Source organism: Anser cygnoides, chromosome 3 (genome assembly GCF_040182565.1).
Source record: "Anser cygnoides isolate HZ-2024a breed goose chromosome 3, Taihu_goose_T2T_genome, whole genome shotgun sequence".
NCBI classification, from domain to species: Eukaryota; Metazoa; Chordata; class Aves; order Anseriformes; family Anatidae; genus Anser; species Anser cygnoides.
In genome coordinates, this window is record NC_089875.1 from 100,843,332 (window position 1) to 100,861,686 (window position 18,355).

The 18,355-nt window shown below is 42.6% G+C and overlaps 2 protein-coding genes and 1 long non-coding RNA gene across 7 annotated transcripts; 2 read left to right on the forward strand and 1 right to left on the reverse strand.

Annotated features, from left to right (window-relative positions):
* Positions 1–838: 838 nt before the first annotated feature.
* On the reverse strand, positions 839–15,649 carry CLN8 (CLN8 transmembrane ER and ERGIC protein). 5 transcript variants are annotated; one of them, XM_066994822.1, is made up of 4 exons: positions 15,625–15,649; positions 6,808–6,924; positions 5,802–6,492; positions 839–5,377 (listed from the first exon to the last, which is right to left on the reverse strand). In XM_066994822.1, exons 3-4 carry the CDS (start codon positions 6,342–6,344, stop codon positions 5,066–5,068), a joined length of 855 nt encoding a protein of 284 aa, XP_066850923.1. In that variant the 5' UTR covers positions 6,345–6,492; positions 6,808–6,924; positions 15,625–15,649; the 3' UTR covers positions 839–5,065. The 5 variants fall into 5 exon arrangements, with proteins under 5 accessions (XP_066850923.1, XP_066850924.1, XP_047907707.1 ...); XM_066994823.1 differs by having other exon boundaries at positions 6,836–6,924; positions 15,625–15,643; XM_048051750.2 differs by lacking the exon at positions 15,625–15,649 and adding an exon at positions 7,662–7,835 and having other exon boundaries at positions 6,836–6,924.
* Positions 7,341–7,925, forward strand: LOC136790276 (uncharacterized). The gene has a single exon (XM_066993211.1). It carries the CDS (start codon positions 7,341–7,343, stop codon positions 7,923–7,925), a length of 585 nt encoding a protein of 194 aa, XP_066849312.1.
* LOC136790514 (uncharacterized) lies at positions 14,850–16,423 on the forward strand. Its single transcript, XR_010830577.1, has 3 exons — positions 14,850–14,989; positions 15,482–15,674; positions 15,892–16,423. It is a non-coding gene; the product is annotated as an uncharacterized lncRNA (long non-coding RNA).
* Positions 16,424–18,355: the final 1,932 nt, after the last annotated feature.

Sequence of the window (18,355 nt, forward strand, 5' to 3'; positions counted from 1 at the left end):
AAAATACATTTATCTATTAATTGAGAACATCTGAGTAGCAAAATATTAGCAACATGTTCCTTCCACAGATTGTTTACAAGGAAGGACTTTATTCATACAAGCATTGTTCTCCTCACCCCATTCTGTGCCCACACACATTCCACAGCTAGTGGAGCTTTGCACATGAACATCTCTGCTTCTGCCTCAATGAATCTTGAAGACTTCTCTGCAGAGGCAGCTACCAAAATTATGCCAGCCAGTTGCTTGTACAGTGCATTCTTATTGAAGTTGAAATGCCAGTAATGGCAATATTTCCCTTTAGCTCATTAATGCTAAAAGGCATCAGGCATTAAGTCCTGCAGAGCACCACTCAAGACTTGCATGTTCAATGCTTATAACTGTATTTTACAGTTTATAACTATATTTTGCTACTCGGAAATTAAACTTTTTTTTTTTTTAAAGCGATGCTAAACTATGAAGCATAACATGGCACCAAATGAAGTGCCTTCATAGTTACAGCCTAATGCAAAAAAACAATTGCATGCTTCAAATACACAAACAAGAGTTGCTAAATGATACTTTTTAGCCATTTTTAGTACATGCCCACATACACAGGGCAGTTTCTAGAGTTTTAACCCAAACATGCTAATGTTAAAAATGACTGTGAAAGGACATTAGTTTACAAGGCTTTAGAGCTATTGCCATAGGTACGACATCACCCTTATCAAGTTTGGGAGAGTATTTCAAAATAAGTAAGTCATCTTTAAATACATATATTTCAGACTGTATCAGCTACAAATAGCAAGTAAAAATAATTGAGGCACTATTTTCAACAGTAAAAAACTCATGGTAGACAACGTTCAATAAAATACTTTTATTTATGCACTCAGTGTAAAGATGCATTCAACAAACGTTGCATTGTACAAGGAACAGACTTGAATTTATTAATTCATTAACATTTCTAAATTCACTTTAAGCGGGAATCTCCCTGAGGTTAAGAAGGGTGTCTTTCATAACTGTACAACATCAATATTTAATCAGTGTTATCAGGAAAAAAAAAAGCCAAAAACCTGAAAGATTTGGACTTAGGTATTTAACAGAAGAAGAGATCAACAGTAAGTGCTGGAAACTGTTAGCCAAAAACGTCGCTGTGGTACCGTGACTGCTGCGGGATCATGACCAGGTAAGAGTAAATGTAACAGGTTTTGGAAAAATACATAGGATGTATGACACAAACGGAGGAAAACAAACTGTGATTTAGGGAGGCTGTATGAACACAGCCAGGACCAGATGTCTGGCCAGGGCGCCTTAGATCAGACACTTGTCTGTTTTATTTTTAAAAAAAACAGAAACACCCCCAAAACAAACAAACAACAAAAACAATAAAAAACACCACAAACCAAAACACAGGTTATCTTTTCAAAAAAAACTTCACCCAAAAAAGGTGACACAAACAGCACTCCTTGGGTAAGCCTGCCCAAAAAGAAAGTGGGATGAAGTGTCTAACAGTTACCTTGGCAAGCAGAAAATTCACCCCAAAAAAATTATGCCAAAGGTTTCCAAATCATGGCAGTGGCACCCCCTGTGACTTGATCCTGTTCCTGCTGAAGTTGATAGTGAATGTTTTCTACATCAGACTGCAGATGAGACCTTACAAAAGAGCCCCAAGAAGGACTGGGATTAATTTCATATGAACAAAATTTATAAACAAACTGTAACTCCTTTTTGGGTTGAAATGAAGCACTCAATTATAAGAGTAATTAAAAAGAACCTTCGAAGAATTCTTTTTCAGTCCTTTTCTTCAGAGCAGTAAGACAGCCACTCACAGTCATAAACCAGAAACGGTTCTTCTGAAGGGAACAGCCAAAGAAGAAAAAGGAAGTAAAGAAAACACTTCGGTAGAAAAAAAAGAAGAGGCTCTGTGTAATAGAACTGATAACTCCACCTGCTGCCCTTCAAGATGGAGAAGGAAGGTTGTCTGTATTTCTATGTCATGTTGTATTTCTAGCTGGAATGTAAAATCCCTTCACCCCTCAAACCAACAGAAACATGAAGTGAATGCTGTCATTTGTATTATTGCATAGCTCTCCTGCTCTGGCAGGTGTAGCAGTAGTTAGGTTAGCAGGCGCTCTTAGGTATTATTCATTACATAGTAAAACATGCAAAAGGTTTTAGAGATGTACTATAAGGTGGTCATTACATGGAAAGAACTTGCACAAAGATGCATATTAAAAGATTGCCCTATTCTGATCACAATACTTTTAATGAAAGATTTAAAGTCCACTTAATTATTAACACGTCAATTAATAATACAAATATTAAGCATTAGAAGTCTGGTGTCACTGACTTACTATCCACCTGTCTGCCTTGACCACACCTAACCTTATTTTTCAGCCCCAAATTCACTAATTCCAACCTTTGAAACTGTTTTATTTTAGCACATAAAAATTTCACTTCCTTTAGCCAGCCACTGTAAAAACCGAGCACTTAGCCCAAACTTACTTCTTTTCCGAAGGTAATTTTCTGTTAGGATTCTTCACACTTCTGTAGCTAGGACTTTTAGTAATTACCATGCTTTATTGAATCCAATCCTCTAAATTCTGAGCTACAAAGAGCGCACCATCACCTTGATGCCTAGTGACTTAGCATCCCCCTTCCCCAGGCTCGTAATCTGCATGATGCGCATTTGGATCACGTTTGCTGGGGACTGCCCAGCTGGAAAGCAGCTTTGCAGAAAAGGTCCTGAGAGCCCTGGTGGACACCAAGTTGAACATGAGCCAGCAATGTGCCCTTGCTGCAAAGAAGGCTGATGGCATTCTTGGCTGCATTAGGCAGCGTGCTGCCAGCAGGTTGAGGGAAGTGATCCTTCCCCACTCCTCAGCACTGGAGAGATGTATCTAGAGTGCTGGCTCCAGTTTTGGGCTCCCCAGTACAAGAAAGACATGGGCATACTGGAGAGAGTCCAGGCTGCCCAGAGAGGTTATGGAGTTTCCTCCTTGGAGATCTTCAAAAGCCACCTGGACGTGGTCCTGGGCCCCTTGCTCTGGGTGGCCCTGCTTGAGCAGGGGTTGGAGCAGATGCCTCCAGAGGTCCTGCCAACCTCAGCCATCCTGTGATTCAGTTCTCTTTCTGAGGAATCCATTCCTCTTCTTTCTCCTAAAGCACTTTCATTATTACTCTCTCTCACGTAATCCCTCAGGAGAAGTACACAATTTCTAGCTTCAGAGAACTCTGTTTTTTTCTACAGCATGACATCCAGGCAGGCCATACTGCCAAAACACTACGACCTCATTCTGGCCTGCTCAGAAATAAGAAGATAGCACAAAATTTACATTTTCTGTACTGAATATCAGCAAGATAATAGATGCGGTTGCTGTGTAAAATTACGATGATCCTCTCAGCCTAGTTTTGAACAGGCAATTTCAGATACTCACCACTTCATCACTATCAAGATCTGGATATAAATTTGTGACCTAACAGAGAAAGATTCCTCACCCTACCCCTGCAAGAGCAGCTCTTCAATTCTGTGCTCATTCAAAGTGAATTAGGGAACACAGCAACCTGAACACTAGTTTCCCTGCCTTCATCCTAACGAAATCCAAGATATTTCTGCCAAAATTAATTCAATGGGCTTGTTTACACCAAAAAGTCCTCCCCCACCTTAATTTAAAACAGTATGTTTCACCACGGATCAGCAGACAAAGCCTCAACCTAAAATTCTTCACAGCCTGGGCTTGTCCAGTCATATTACTTTGGAAAGTAAACCTGTGCAGCAGCAATGTCACAGCAGATGACAAAGTTTCAATAGTTCAATGCAGCAGTAATTAAGCATATTTGTCACTCTCCTGCCACTAGGTGTCACTCTTTTCTATCGTGATCTCTATACCCTGATCAGCTGTCCAAAATTACATCCAGGACTGAGTGTTATCAGCGGGAGAAAAACCACCACAATTTGCTAAGCCCCAATCTAAAAAGCAGCTCTGTTCCCTAGGTCAAGGAAAGATTTAGAGATGTGGTAGATAAAGTGCAAAGGACTGTTAGTCTCACTTTGAGTGTTCTTCAAAGTAAAACAAAAACATTAAAAATACTAAACAACAGAACTTCTAAAAGAGGTGGTATGGGCTTCCGTCCAAAATGGAGTCACCTCAGATTCTAAAATCCTCTATAACTAAGAGGCTTTCCAAAAATATGAGGAACTATAACAGGAGTACTAGTGGAACTAATTGCACAACTACTCATTTGGGACCCACAAAGAAGATAATCTCACCAGTCAACCAGCAATTTTTTCAAGGATTAAACAGCCAAAGGTTTTGTCATTGATTCTTGTTATCTCAAGTCCGGAAAGGAGCACCATGATTACCTAGCTCGACCACCAGCATAACGAACTGACACTCCCACTCCTTACTACATACATGTTTGTGGTGGATATGAACTCCCATACAAAAGGAAACCTGGAAACTACAACTCACTTTGACAGCAAGCACTCAACCCCCTCTTCCTTTTCATCCTGTGCACTTAAAAAAACAAAAATAAAAATCCAGCCATAACTACATTCTGCCACATGACCAATTCAACCACCGGGAACAATTTAATAGCACACAGGAACTAGGTACCCACACATACCTCATTTGGGCCACAGTTGATCTTAATAAACTTCTGAACGTGATTTTCAGTATCAGTATGTCCTTCACAGGTGGAACGGGAATCAAGCTAAACTTGATTCAAGCAGAGATCAGTGGACAAATTAACTAGCCACTTAGAAGCCACTTAGAAGCATTAGGACAAAAGATACCATTAGAGAGCATGTCATTGCTAAATCATGAAATACCAATTGCTAAATCATGAAATACTGTCCACCCTGACAAAACAGCTGGCGTAATTCTTCACTAAGATGTTGAAGATCTTATGTATATATGAAATACAGACAATGATTTTAAATACTTCTTATGCTTACAGAATACTAACAGCAAGGAATGACTTCGTTAATGAGCTTCTTGCAAAAGCTTCTACTTCATGGGCAGATTACTTCGCAGTGTATTTTTTCTGCTGTATGCTAATATCATACTAGGAAACAGATGTTTCAGTGTTACATCTTCTTTTGATGTGTGTCACCATTTAATTTTCCATTTTCTGTCGCTTTACTTTCAAAGTTCCAGTCAGTTGGGCTGAGGAGCTGCTGAGTTTTTTTGTATGTCCAGTACGGGTTAAGTATTAGTGTGACGGCAAATAATCCAGAGAATGAAACAACAAAATGAAGAAGTCCCAGATTTTCTATCACAGAACTCCAGTTGAAAATGAGCACCCACCACATGTGGTAAGTAAGAATCATGCGGCAGTGGAACAGGTGGATCATCACCCACTGGTTGGCCTTCCAAAAAAAGGTATTTGCACAGCCAGCCTAGAAAAACAAGAACAGGAAGTATGCAGAAGTGAGATTGTTATTTCAAGATAAGGAAGCAAAGAATCCCTAGAACTAATGCAAACACCCAGCTTTTGCATACACACCCCCTCAGGCATTTTTTCACATAGAGATAAGGCGTTTTCTCATGTAGAGCTATGGTATTTTTTCCACACATACATCATCCTAAGCCCCAACTCCAAACCACCCCACTACCCAAACACGGACACCATCACACAGAAGTCTGTCTGGAGGACTACAGAAACGTGATCCTGACAAAAACAGGTATCACAATAACATGGATGTCAGTTAAATGAACAGCCCTGCTGCAAAGTTATCTAGGCAAACCATACAGATTATTTACGGAGAAGTGAGATGCACAAAAGTTCTTACAAACATAATTTGGAAATTACCAAGTTCTTACCTTTAGAAGCATCCAGGAAATGCACGTTGAGGGAGTGCTCATCTCCAGCAACATTCCCATCAAAGGTAGATAATGTCCAGATTCTACATTGATTACTAGACCAGCCAAGCCACCAAAAGCAAGTAGGTGATGAACTACCAAGAATGCATCAAATGTTCTAAAAACAATGTTGGACATGTGAACAGCTACATTTTCAAGCAAGAAAAATCCAGCAGCTATTAAACAGTTAAACCAGCTCCACTTTTGCTGTGAATACACCTTGTCTGCATGAAAAACGGGATCTATGAGCAAAGCCCATAGGCCAGAAACACAGCTCTGAAGTCCAAACACACCACGTGTGACTGCCATATTCCAAAACACCTTCTCCCTTGCATGCAAGGCACGATAAGTGGTACTTATCCAGGAAGACAACCAGTGGGACAGAAGAAATACTCCCAGGTAGATTAAAAAACCAGCAGCTAAAAAGGTCAAACGAACTTCCCATAAGAGGTAGTCCCAGTCAAAAATGGTCCCAAACACTGGATCATCATTTGTGGGATTCATTTCTTCTTCTTTTTTTTTTTTTTTTCCTTGTAATAGATCAAAGTCTTGCAGGGGGCTGGACACTTCTTACCCACACTATTGTCTCCTTTATGCCTATTCAGCCTCTGCTAATATGCAAACCAGAAACCATGAACTCTTCTTTTTCCATCTGGAAGAAGAAAAAAAACTGAGTCTTTTTAATAAGTCATCTGTATACACAGCTCCTGAACTACATGAAGCTCACTTTTATTGCAGTAAGACTTTGGTCCTGTTGCCATTATGCACAGTCATCCCAAAGACAAGTAAATAAATGAAAAAAAAAACAAACTTTTTTTTTTTTTAAGATTAACAACTGGCCTGGAAAATCTCTACTAGTACAAAGTAATTCACTGAAGCAAAAGAAGAAGAGGGCAAAGAAGGAAGGCAAGAAAGAGGAAGAGAAAACACAAGAAGCAAATCCTGTTTTCTTACTCACGAAACTCACATTTCAACAGCAACAGGCTGTCACTAACCATTATTCTTCTGCTCCTCTGCTTTTCCCTCACTGATTTTCCACAACTTCTTACAGCTTTGGGCACGATTCAGAATCTCACAGACACACCTGGCACATAAAAATATGAAAAGATATCCCTGCATATGAAATAAGTCACATGGGATAACACATGGGATAAGTCACATGGGATAACATATGGGATAACTCACACGGGATAACACCGCTTACAAAGAAAAGGGTTTTCAAGATCATGTCTCAAAACAAGGCTTAGCAATCAGCCTCCAAAGATTAAACAACTTTCCAACAGAAAATCTATTCCAAAAATGCGAGATGAGGTGGAATGCAGACAAGCAACGTTAATGTGTATTATTAGCAGTATTATCATAATTAACTGAACAGTCCTGCAGTAGGCACCTCAAGTCAGCTGAAACTTCCTGAACACACCGTAGGTGACGATCATGGACTTGTGGGGAGGGGATAAGAGGGAAATATGCGAGTGCCACTTCATGTTACTTACAATTTAGATGACACCAGCAGGACCACCAGCCCCACCACCACCCGCAGACCCCAGCGCGGCAGGAGCAAGGTTTCGGGGCTCAGAGACCCCAGCGAGCTGCACCCCACTCGCCCCACCCTACAAAACGCCCCCACCACGGGACGGGCCGGGGCCAGGTGTTGGGCGCTGCAGGGACCTGCTCCCCCCACAGCTCCCCCGTCCCCATGCAGCCCCAGAGGGGCCCCGAGCCCCTCGGCCCCACACGGGCAGGACAGCGCCCGGCGGCACCGACCCCAAACCCCCTCCCCTCGCCCCTAAGAGCCCAGGGGCGGCCCCGGCGCACACACACCTCGCTCGCACCCGCCGCTCCTCGCCGGCAGCGCTGCCCGAGATGGCGGCCCGGCCCTTCCCGGCTCCGGGGCCGCCTGCGGCCGGCGAGACGCCCCCCGGCCCCCCGGCCCGGCTCCGCCACCACCCGCCTCGGCTCCGCCGGCGCCATGCACCCAGCGCGCAGGCGCCAACACCGCCCTCCTCCTCCTCCTCCTCCTCCCCCCCCCCCCCCCGCGTGCCGGCCCGGTGGTACGAACCGCACCGTGCTGCGCCGCGCGGGTAGGGCCCGGCCGTACCACTGCCACCCGGTGGGGGGGGGGAACCGGTCTGCAAGGGCCCGGGGGCGTCTTGACACAGAAGGGGCTCCAGGAGCAGCAGGCAGCCTCGCGATTTTCCTCAGAGGAGATCCATGAGGAGGAATATTTTTTTGTTGTTGTTGTTTTGTTTTTTCCACTTTAAGTTTGAAAACAGCCTTGTTTACATTTTTTCCCCCACTGAAACAGACTCCTCACTACCGCTGAAAAGTTAATCGTATTTACTAGATGCCTGTTGGAAAAAAAAAAAAAAAAAAAAAAGCAGCACCGATGCCACAGCGAGCACCCTTACCTGTAATTATCCAATTTCATTAAAGACAGCAAATTATAAAAGGGATGTCACAGAGTGCTGCTACATGATTCTTTCCATACTTGTCAAAAATGATCTTGTCATCCCTGTGACTCAGGCTGCCTGGTTCTGAGAGCAACACGGGAGGGCCCAGGGAAACCACACACGGAGGTTTCCTCAGCAGTGGTGCAAACCCATGTCTGGGTTTCAGTTTGGAACACAAGTCCTGTGAGGAGCAGCTGAGGGAACTGGGGTTGTTTAGTCTGGGGAAGAGGAGGCTCAGGGGAGACCTTAGTGCTCTCTGCAACTGCCTGAAAGGAAGGTGTGGGGAGCTGGGGGTTGACCTCTTCTCACAGATAACCGGTGACAGGACTAGAGGGAATGGCCTCAAGTTGCACCAGGGGAGGTTTAGGTTGGAGATTAGAAAACATTTCTTCTCAGAAAGAATAGTCAGGCATTGGAACGGGTTGCCCAGAGAGGTGGTGGAGTCACCGCCCCCGGGGGTGTTCAAGGAGAGGTTGGACCTGGTGCTTAGGGACATGGTTTAGTGGGTGACATTGGTAGTAGGGGGATGGTTGGACCAGATGATCTTGAAAGTCTTTTCCAACCTTAATGTTTCTATGATTCTACACAAGTCACTGAGCTGGCTGAGGGTTTTGCCAAGGGGAAGCTCAGTCCCATGGCTGACCACATGATTCCACTGAAAAATAAAAATCAAACCACAACTTCCCTTACACGGAAAATTAGTCTAGAACAGGTGAAACCCTAAGCTGGGTGTGCTTGTGGTGAAAGAGTACACCTAGGAAATAAAAGTCATCGAAGTCTGACTGGTGCTCAGCTTCCAGCCCGAGAGGCAAGCAGTACTGCTGTTAGTGGTGGAAAATTGGGTCCTGCCAAAGTAGAGGGATATCTGGGGAGGAGTTTTTTTTTTTTTTTTTTTTCTTGTTCATGTATTTTTAATTGTTAATGTGATAACTTTGTCCCTGATGGACTCCCCAAGCTTTCTGAAAAGTTAAATCTGTTTATGTGCCACCTCAAGAGTTTAGACATGAGCAGCCATCCTCGGTTGTTCATATGAAAAATCCAGAAACAAAATCTACTGCCTTCTACATGCTGGGTGTGAGGCATTGCAAGCTGCCAGTAGCCCTTCTCTGAGCTCCTCTATAGACAGCCCCAAGGGACACCAGGCTTTGGTTGAAGTCTCGGGAAGCCTTGCCCACACACCCAGACACTATTTATGTGTCATTTGGTGAGTCACGTGTTGGAGCATTCCTGCCACATCACTACGAGCAACCTCATCCCTGCCCAAGAGGCCCAGGCTCAGCAGTAAGTCAAGGCCAAGAGATTTCAGCTAAAATAGTTATTTCGTACAGAGAGCACAGTCATGATCAAATGACAGAGATCCTAATGACATGCATTGGCAAGTTTCTCTTGTAGGTACAAGGATTCATCTTTGCACAATAGGAAATTTGCAAATACAGCAAATTTGTTGCAAAGCTTTGTGGCCCCACTTGGAGTACTGCATCCAGGTCTGGAGCCCCCAGCACAAGAAAGATGAGAATCTGTTACAACAGGTCCAGAGGAGGGCTACAAAGTTGATCACAGGGCTGGAGCACCTCTTTTATAAAGAAAAGTTGAGAGAGCTGGAGGTGTTCAGCTTGGAAAAGAGAAGGCTCTGGAGTGACCTTACTGCAGCTTGTCAATACTTAAATGGGGCTTATAAAGAAGATGGATAGCAACTTTTTGCTTGGACAGACAATGACAGGACAAGAGGGAACGGTTTTAAAACTAAAAGAGGGGAAATTTAGGTTAGATAATACAAGGAAATGCTTCACTCAGAGGGTGGTGAGGCACTGGAACAGGTTGCCCAGAGAGGTTGTGGATGCCCCATCCCTGGAGGTGTTCAAGGCCAGGTTGGACGAGGCCCTGCACAACCTGATCTAGCAGGTGGCATCCCTGCCTATGACAGGAGAGTTGGAACTGCATGATCTTTAAGGTCCCTTCCTAACCTTCTTTGGCTCTATAGATCTATGATACTGTCAGGGTTACCCTGATGGGGAAAAAGGGCCATAGAGCCTGAAGGATGCTAAGCAGATCTGGGGGAGCTGTCACCTGGGAAGTGCTTTCCAGTTGGTGGTGGATATCTGTTTAATTACCTCTGTTCCCCTACCGATGCCAGTCCTGTCCTGGGTAACATAAAAAAGGACGAGAAAGCAGAACAAGCAAAAGCTGAGTGAGCTATTGTTGAAAGATGTTGCATTACTAAGTGATATAGAATCACTGGATATCCTGAGTTGGGATGGACCCACAAGGATCACTGAGTCCAACTCCTGACTCCACATAGGACCACCCAAAAATCAAACCCTATGTCTGAGAGCATTGTCCAAACGCTTCTTGAACTCCAGCAGCTTGGTGTCGTGAACCCTTCCCTGGGGAGCCTGTCCCAGTGCCTGACCACCGTCTTGGTGAAGAACCTTTCCCTAACCCCCAGCCTGACCCTCCCCTGTCCCAGCTCCATGCCGTTCCCTCGGGTCCTGTCACTGTCCCCAGAGAGCAGAGCTCAGCGCCTGCCCCTCTGCTCCCCTCGTGAGGGAGCTGCAGGCCGCCATGAGGCCTCCCCTCAGCCTGCTCTGCTCTGGGCTGAACAAACCAAGGGACCTCAGCTGCTCCTCATACATCTTGCCCTCTAGACACTTCACGATCTTTGTTGCCCTCCTTTGGACACTCTCTAATAGTTTTATGTCCTTTTTATACCGTGGTGCCCCAAACTGCACACAGTACTCAACGTGAGGGCACACTGGCACAGAGCAGAGAAGGACAGTCACTTCGCTCAACTGACTAGCAATGCCATGCCTGATGCACCCCAGGGAACAGTAGGGTCTTCTGGCTGCCAGGGCACAGTGTTGGCTTATGTTCAACATGATATCAACCAGAACCCCCAGATCCCTTTCTTCAGGTATGCTGTCAAGCCTCTCATTCCCCAGTCTGTACATATAGCCAATGTTGCCCCATCGCAGGAGCAGAATCCTGCATTTATTCTTGCTAAATTTCATGTGGCTTGTGATTGCCTGGCCCTCTAGTCTGTCAATATCTCTCTGCAAGGCTTTTCTACCCTCAAAAGAGTCAACAGCTCCTCCTAATTTAGTGTCGTCTGCAAACTTACTGAGTGTACGTTTGACTCCTGTGTCCAGATCATTTATAAAAACATTGAAGAGATGTGGCTCCAAAAATGAGCCCTGGGGAACCCCCATAGTGACTGGCTGCCAGCCTGATGTAACCACATTTACTATAACCCTTTGAGCCCGACCCATCAGCCAATTGTTCATCCGTTATATTATGCACTTGTCTAGCTGTATGCTGGACATTTTGTCCAGAAGGATATTGTGGGAGACAGTACCAAAAGCTTTGCTGAAATCCAGAAAGATTACATCTGCTTGCTTTCCTTGGTCAACTAGGTGGGTTGCTGGAGCTGTCACAGTGCGGGCTGCTGTTCTGACTTCCCCTAACTTTATTTTTCTCATCATTGTCTTTAAGGAATTCCTTTAAATTGTAACATGTTGAGGCAGGAGATTTGAGTTTTACGTACATGTAAGTTGCTGTGATCATACTGTAAAAATAAGGTCACAGATACGTTGTTTTTCTGAGCTTTTTTTTTTTCTTCTCTGCTGCCTTTCTTGCTATTCTCAAGCAAAATCTATTTTTAAGGGCTACCAGTCTTAGCCATGATGTAATAGTTTAGCGTTACTTTCTCAATCTACTGATACTACAACCCTACTTAGTGACAACTTTTTAATAGCTGTCTCATTATGGTAATTATGATCACTTCAAGTATTTCAAAGTAGTTCTTCCTGTAATGAGTCTCATCTTCCATTTTATGTCATGTTCAGTCCTCCCTTTTACAGGCAATCGAGGTGGATCCTACACCATGCCCTGTTCAAAGCTCAGTTTCCTGACTGTCTGCGCTGTCTTGGTTTTAGGTGACTTTCCTGGCATCTTCTGAATGCCACTGCTGGAGGAGCAAAGAGCACCTCCAGGCAGGGAGCCCTGCACATACACTCTGGATGATCCCCCCATCGTAGCTAGGAGCCTCTTTACAATGGCAGGGTACTGCTTGCTTGCTGTCAAGAACTGAACAGTATTTTTTGCACAATATTCATGTTTTGTTGCCTCAGTGGCTACATCTATACTACTAGATAAAGAAGGTCAAGGTCCATGTAGGGGCTGCCTGTTACTTTGAAATAGGGCAGCTACATCCAAACTGCCCATTGAATATGACTTTGGCATGAGCTATCCCCCAAAACATCCATAGAAATTCTGACTTCCGAGGTCATTTTGACCAGGCTTCTGCTCAAAATGGGACCAATGCCCCAAACCAGGAGCTGTCTAGAGAAGTACAAGTTGGCACAGGCCAAAATTCTTCCAGGCAGCATGCTGATAATTGAATACTGCATGCAGTAATGAATCAGTAGCTCCTCTGTTGTATTTACTAATATACAGATATCCGATAGTGGTTAACAATGTCTTTAGTTTTATCATTTTTTTCTTCTTCATTCTGCAAATCAGAGTGCCACAGTTCCATGTCCTTTTCCAAGTCCTTTTGCTCCCAGAGGCAGACTAGTACCCTCTCACTGAGGCATCCACAACCTCTCTGGGCAACCTGTTCCAGTGCCTCACCACCTTCTGAATGAAGAATTTCCTCCTGACATCTAATCTAAATCTCCCCTCTTGTAGTTTAAAGTAATTCCCCCTTGTCCTATCATTACCTGCCCACACAAAAAAGTTGCTCTCCGTCTTTTTAATACCCTTCTAAAATATGAGGAATATATATTAGAAGAAATCCTGCCTGATGAGGTGGGTCTCTGATCATTTTATAGCTTGCCAGTGACCTCCATCATATTGCCACAACTGTTGATGGCATGCTTCATGCTTCTTGTTGAGCCCACCATACAGCCAATGCTACAAGGCTTTCTTCTGACTGGAGGTACACTTGACAAATACGAGACAGGAACTGGGACCAGGACAGAGTTCCCTATGGGTCCAGCTCTAGGGAACCCTGCAGCTCTACCTTAAGTTCCCACTGGAACAACATCACCAGTGATGGCAAGAGCCTTATATTATTATATTATTTTTAATAATCATTAACCCCTTAAAAGAACACTGGGTAAAAAAGTCATATATGCCCTGCTGCAGGAATGCTGTGCAGCGTATTTTAGGTGGTGACCAATCAAAAATAGTGCAGAAATATCAGTGTGGCTAGACTAAGTAACAGATGGGACCTTTAATCTCTTGTTCATGTTTCATACATGGTTCAAATGAGACCATGCTTTCAGGAGAACCACAAAAACTTGGCTGATGAGGATAGGAAAATTTGGTATTACATCTGTGGTGAAGACTGTCCTATGTGTGTTGCAGTCTCAACATGACTTGTGCTCTCTGACAGTCATATTTAAGCCTGCAGCATGAATATGAATGAAATGTTTGAAAATTGGCCAGTCTTTCTGGGGCAGCACTCAAGAGCTGTGCTGTTGATCGGTATAGATGAGTCCCGGACAAAGTCTTTTTTTCTTCATATCTATACTGTTTTTGGTGATGTCTAAAAATCTCAACCCTGGCTCCCTGAGAGAATGGAATTAATGAATGAACAGAGAGGGGAAAAAAAAAAATCTCTCTGAGTAGCATTTGAAAGTTACTGCCTTAGGTTCTCTTAGTTTTAAATTCCAGTATACCAAATAGCTGTAGTCAGTGGTACTATATGTAGAACTAAGTCCTATCAGTATAAATAAAACATGAGCTGGCAATCTTCCCCATAGAAGATTAAAAGTGTACTACTACTTGAAAAGTCAAGACCCCATTGACTTTTCAAAAGGTTTTAGCCCTCTCTTCCTGAAGAAAAAGGCTGTCTATTTGCAGACACAAGTATGTACATACACAAACAACTTCTGCTGACCTGTCACATAATCATATATTTTCAGTGGCATGCTTCTTGTATTCTTTTTTTAAACCAAAATTTGTTCTTTTACCACTTGCTAATCTGCTGTCTACATTCAAATCTGTGGGAGCTGTACCACATACACCCTGCCTGAAGGAACTCTGTGGCAATACCAAATGTGTAATCTCACTTTGTTAATATTTTACACATACACTCGAAGTTCTCCTGATTCTTGTCCAACAAGTGCTTATGCAGTATTCCTACATGTAAACTACAGTTATTCCAAGGAGCACTTTGAACGTGCTTGTTTAAGGCATTTTGCCTCTTAGCTAATAGGAACCGTACTCAACTTCTTCCAGAAAACCTGTATTACAAGGCTTTCATGTGTGCAAAGGATTCAGAAAGTCTTTATATTGCATAACATATTCATCTGCCCACGCTGGTTTGCTTTCTTCAGTACTTGTAGATCAGCAGGAGTTTCTGCACACTCTTTCTCTATTTTACTTACAGTCATTTTAAAATGAGTTAATCAACTTTAACTCCTTATGCTTCAGAACAGATAGTGATAATAGTCTTTATGAAGTACTTGACAGTCTCAAAATTTTATAAAATTCATATTTGCTGAGCATCCAGATTTGGAATTAACCGTTTCAGCCTGCTTACATCTTTCCAGATAATTCAGACAATGTAGAAGAACTGGAGATTCTTGGCACAATCCCTCTCAAGATTATCACCCATTTCTGTTCTCCCTATAAACACATTATGAAAATGATGGATGTATACAACCGCTGTTGAGTAGCGCTCTACTCTACTAGGTGAGTAGACACAGTTCAGGATGTTTACCCTGCCCCTGCTGACCCTGTGACGTCTGGCCAGTCCACTGCTTACTTGAACCTCACCAAGTACAACCTTTGGGCAATTATTCTTTCAGCCTTTCCTCCCTTCTCATTCTTTTACTTCCTTTCAAGACAAGATAGCCTACTCCTTTTCCTTCTAATCCCTATTTATTTCCATTTTGATGAAAGACACACTCTCAACCTCGCTTCTGCTTGGCCCAATCATTTCTCTCAAGAGCTTCTCTAAATCTCAGCTTCTCTCTCCCTTTAGTCCTGCATTTAATCTGCAATACCTAAGGTGTTGCTGCTTCACCTCTTCTTCGTCTCCTTAAGTTCACACCTCACTCCAAAATTTTCTTTTTTTTTCTATTTTGCAAGCTTCTCTTTATGTTCTGTTTATCATAAACATGTCTTTTAAATCATTACTTACATATATTTCATCATGTAATTTTTCCTCTCTCTTCCCCCCAGCTCTGAGAAGGACAGCCGTGGCCAGTCAGTACCTCCCTGAAGATTTATGCTCCTCCCTGAAGATTTTCACCTGCTAGTGCCCAGCATCACTCATGACACTATAACCACTTCCCATACAAATAATAAATAAGAATAATACTGACTGTGTCCAGTCCTGGATGCAAGTTCCTTGGTTGCTTCTGGTTGGCTTCAGGTAACTAGCATGATGTGATGATACAAGCTTGGGTTTCCAGTTGAACCTTTTTATTCCTCCCTCACAAATCCACATGTCTTAACAATGTTAACAGGAACAAGTTATTCTGCATTAGTAGTTAGGTTCTTGCTTCACAGCTGTGGTCACGAAGTGTGATCTAACTGGTGTTTCAGGTTTATCCAGAATCTCTAGCCCTTCTTTCCCATTTCTCACGCAGGTACCTCGTTTGCCTCTTCAGGAATCAAAAGAAATCCTGTATCTGCCTGATGGACTATATGCTTATCCTTTTGGAGTTTTGTTTAGCTCCAGATAGTCTCACTTGAGTAGAAACTAGGGGCTTCACCAGGAAACAAAATAATGTTTGCCAAGTTAGAAACAGAGCAGTCAGTAGCTGGCTTAGATGCGGGTCTCTGCCAAGGATCTGATCCCACTTTACTACCCCAGACCATCTTTTAGTTGTGTCTGTACACAGCTTCAAACAGTTCCTATGGAAACTATCTGAGACGAAGTCAAGGGCTTTACAATTAAAGCTTGGTAATGATGGGTGGAAACCACAAACATTTCTGTGGCCTCAGTCACCAATCTAATAAGTTTACTCTTGGGGATTTCAGTAAAATGCCAGCAAATCCACCACATGGACTAGGTTTCCAACAGCTTAGGTGACTTCTCTGAATAAATAGTCCGTAAGTGATAAGGAGTTTGTAAGGTGATGAGTTGTTTTCTATTTTCAACTTCATCCAGTTGGAGACACTCAGGCATTTCGCAATTTTCAGTGCTGTGCAGTAATGACAACAGTATAAAGCTGATATCCTTGAGAATGAGGCAGGTATCCAAATTTAGCAAAGCAACAATTAACTTCAAAAAATGGAGAACAAATGAAAAGAAAAAGGAAGTTTATTAAAATTAGAGATTGCTAGATATGGTTGGGAGAAACATAAGAGGTGTTTAAAACAGGGAGAATGAGCTTCTTTCATGGCAGGTTATTCTTGACTTGAAAAAGATGGAGATCCTTTTATATGTAATATATTTAAATTTCTTTAGAATAAGAAGATTCTAACTATGTACTCCAGGTATTCCTAAAAATAAATTATACTAACCCGAACAGCAGTAATCCTGTCTCTTTTAATTGTTCATACATTTTGTAATTTATCTAAGCCTCTGATGATGAACAACCTTTTTAATGCCTCCTTCCTCTCCAAAGCTAGGTTCATACCCAGCAGTCAAGAGTCAAGCATTTGATCTCTGCCACAAATCTATCAGTGTTGAATGACCCTGGAGTTTTCATCATGGTCTGCTATATGTACTACAGCAGTTCTGTGGTGTACAGAAACAGGGGGCATCATCCAGCACATGACCACTGAAATGATTTGTATCAGCACGTGGTCAGACCCTGTATGGGCTTTTTACGTTTCCTTGTATTTCATACTTCCTGAATTTTCACTTTCAGTAAAATGTAGACTGGCCTTCACAGTGTTTCGCTAGACTCTTGCATACTACAGTAGCTTCTTCAGACAGTTTAATGTGAAAAGTAAAATTTTAGGCCTTCCATTTACGAGTGTCTTACCCACAGAGAGGAAAGAATATATTTCAAGAGTGAGAAAAAGAGGAAGAGAAATGTGGTAGAGAACGTTCTGCCAAGTTATTCTCTCCCATTTCTTGCAACCTTAATCAAAACCCCACCAAAATAAACCATGACAGAATACAGATATAACTCATTATAGTAGCCTTTAGAAGATTTTAAGAAGATTTAAAGGAAAAAGCCACACAACTAGCAAATGATAAAATTTAAGGGAAATGAGATTTTATGTAATCTTACCCTTTGTGCGTAAGGCCATAGGAGATTTTCATAGTACATTTTGAACCAATTCCAGTTTCATCCAAAGTAAATATGTTCTTAAAAGGTACATTAAAAAAAAACAGCAGAAAAGAACTCCAAACTAGCACCCTATGAAAAGAAAGGTTGCACCATGAAACAGTAGTTCTCTATTCTGTTTGGCTACAGGTCCACCAGTCTTCACAGTTAGCCACAAAAGCAGAACCAGCCACAGGAGTACATCAGTCTGCAAGTTGTTAAGGACCATGGAAGACAGATGAGAGTAATATGTTAAGGAAGTATGAGAGAAATGTGTGGCAGAGAAATATCAGGAAACAAGTTTCCTTTGCTTTGTTTTTCAGAACAATTTTATCTGGTGATTGGTGATGGCTACTCAGAAGCATTAAGCGGCTTTTCAAGCCTAGTTCTTAGAAAAATTCTCACCCACCTTTTTAAAGATTTTGTTGGGATTCCTCACACTGAAAAACATGAATAATTCTTTGTGGAATGAGGGTGCAATCTATTAATTTTTGTGTAAGTGTTTCCTTCCATTCAAAGGATTGGGCTGCAGCATAGCCCCACTGGTAATTGGCAGGCAATGGAAAGTCCAGTTCTTAGTGGTCCAAAGACTGAGCAGTGCTGCAGTTACATACACATTCTTCTTTCTTCAAAAAATGATTATGCTACTGCACAACGCTTTATCTATTTGCTAGGTGCACACAGGATATCTGACATGGATGTTTGTTACTGCTTGTTACATCCTTTCATTTTGGAAGACTTAGGTATTTGGAAAGAGAGCATAAAGCAAATTAGCTATAGTCTGTCGTTTTGCAGTTCTAAGCTGATGGAGACATCTAAATGAAGCAGG

Coding starts and splice junctions, on each gene's coding strand:
- CLN8 (XM_066994822.1), bottom strand. CDS start 6,344: ATGAATCCCACAAATGATGATCCAGTGTTTGGGACCATTTTTGACTGG. Junction 5,378..5,801: donor TTTCCTGGATGCTTCTAAAG/GTAAGAACTTGG, acceptor TTGTTTTTCTAG/GCTGGCTGTGCAAATACCTT.
- LOC136790276 (XM_066993211.1), top strand. CDS start 7,341: ATGACACCAGCAGGACCACCAGCCCCACCACCACCCGCAGACCCCAGC.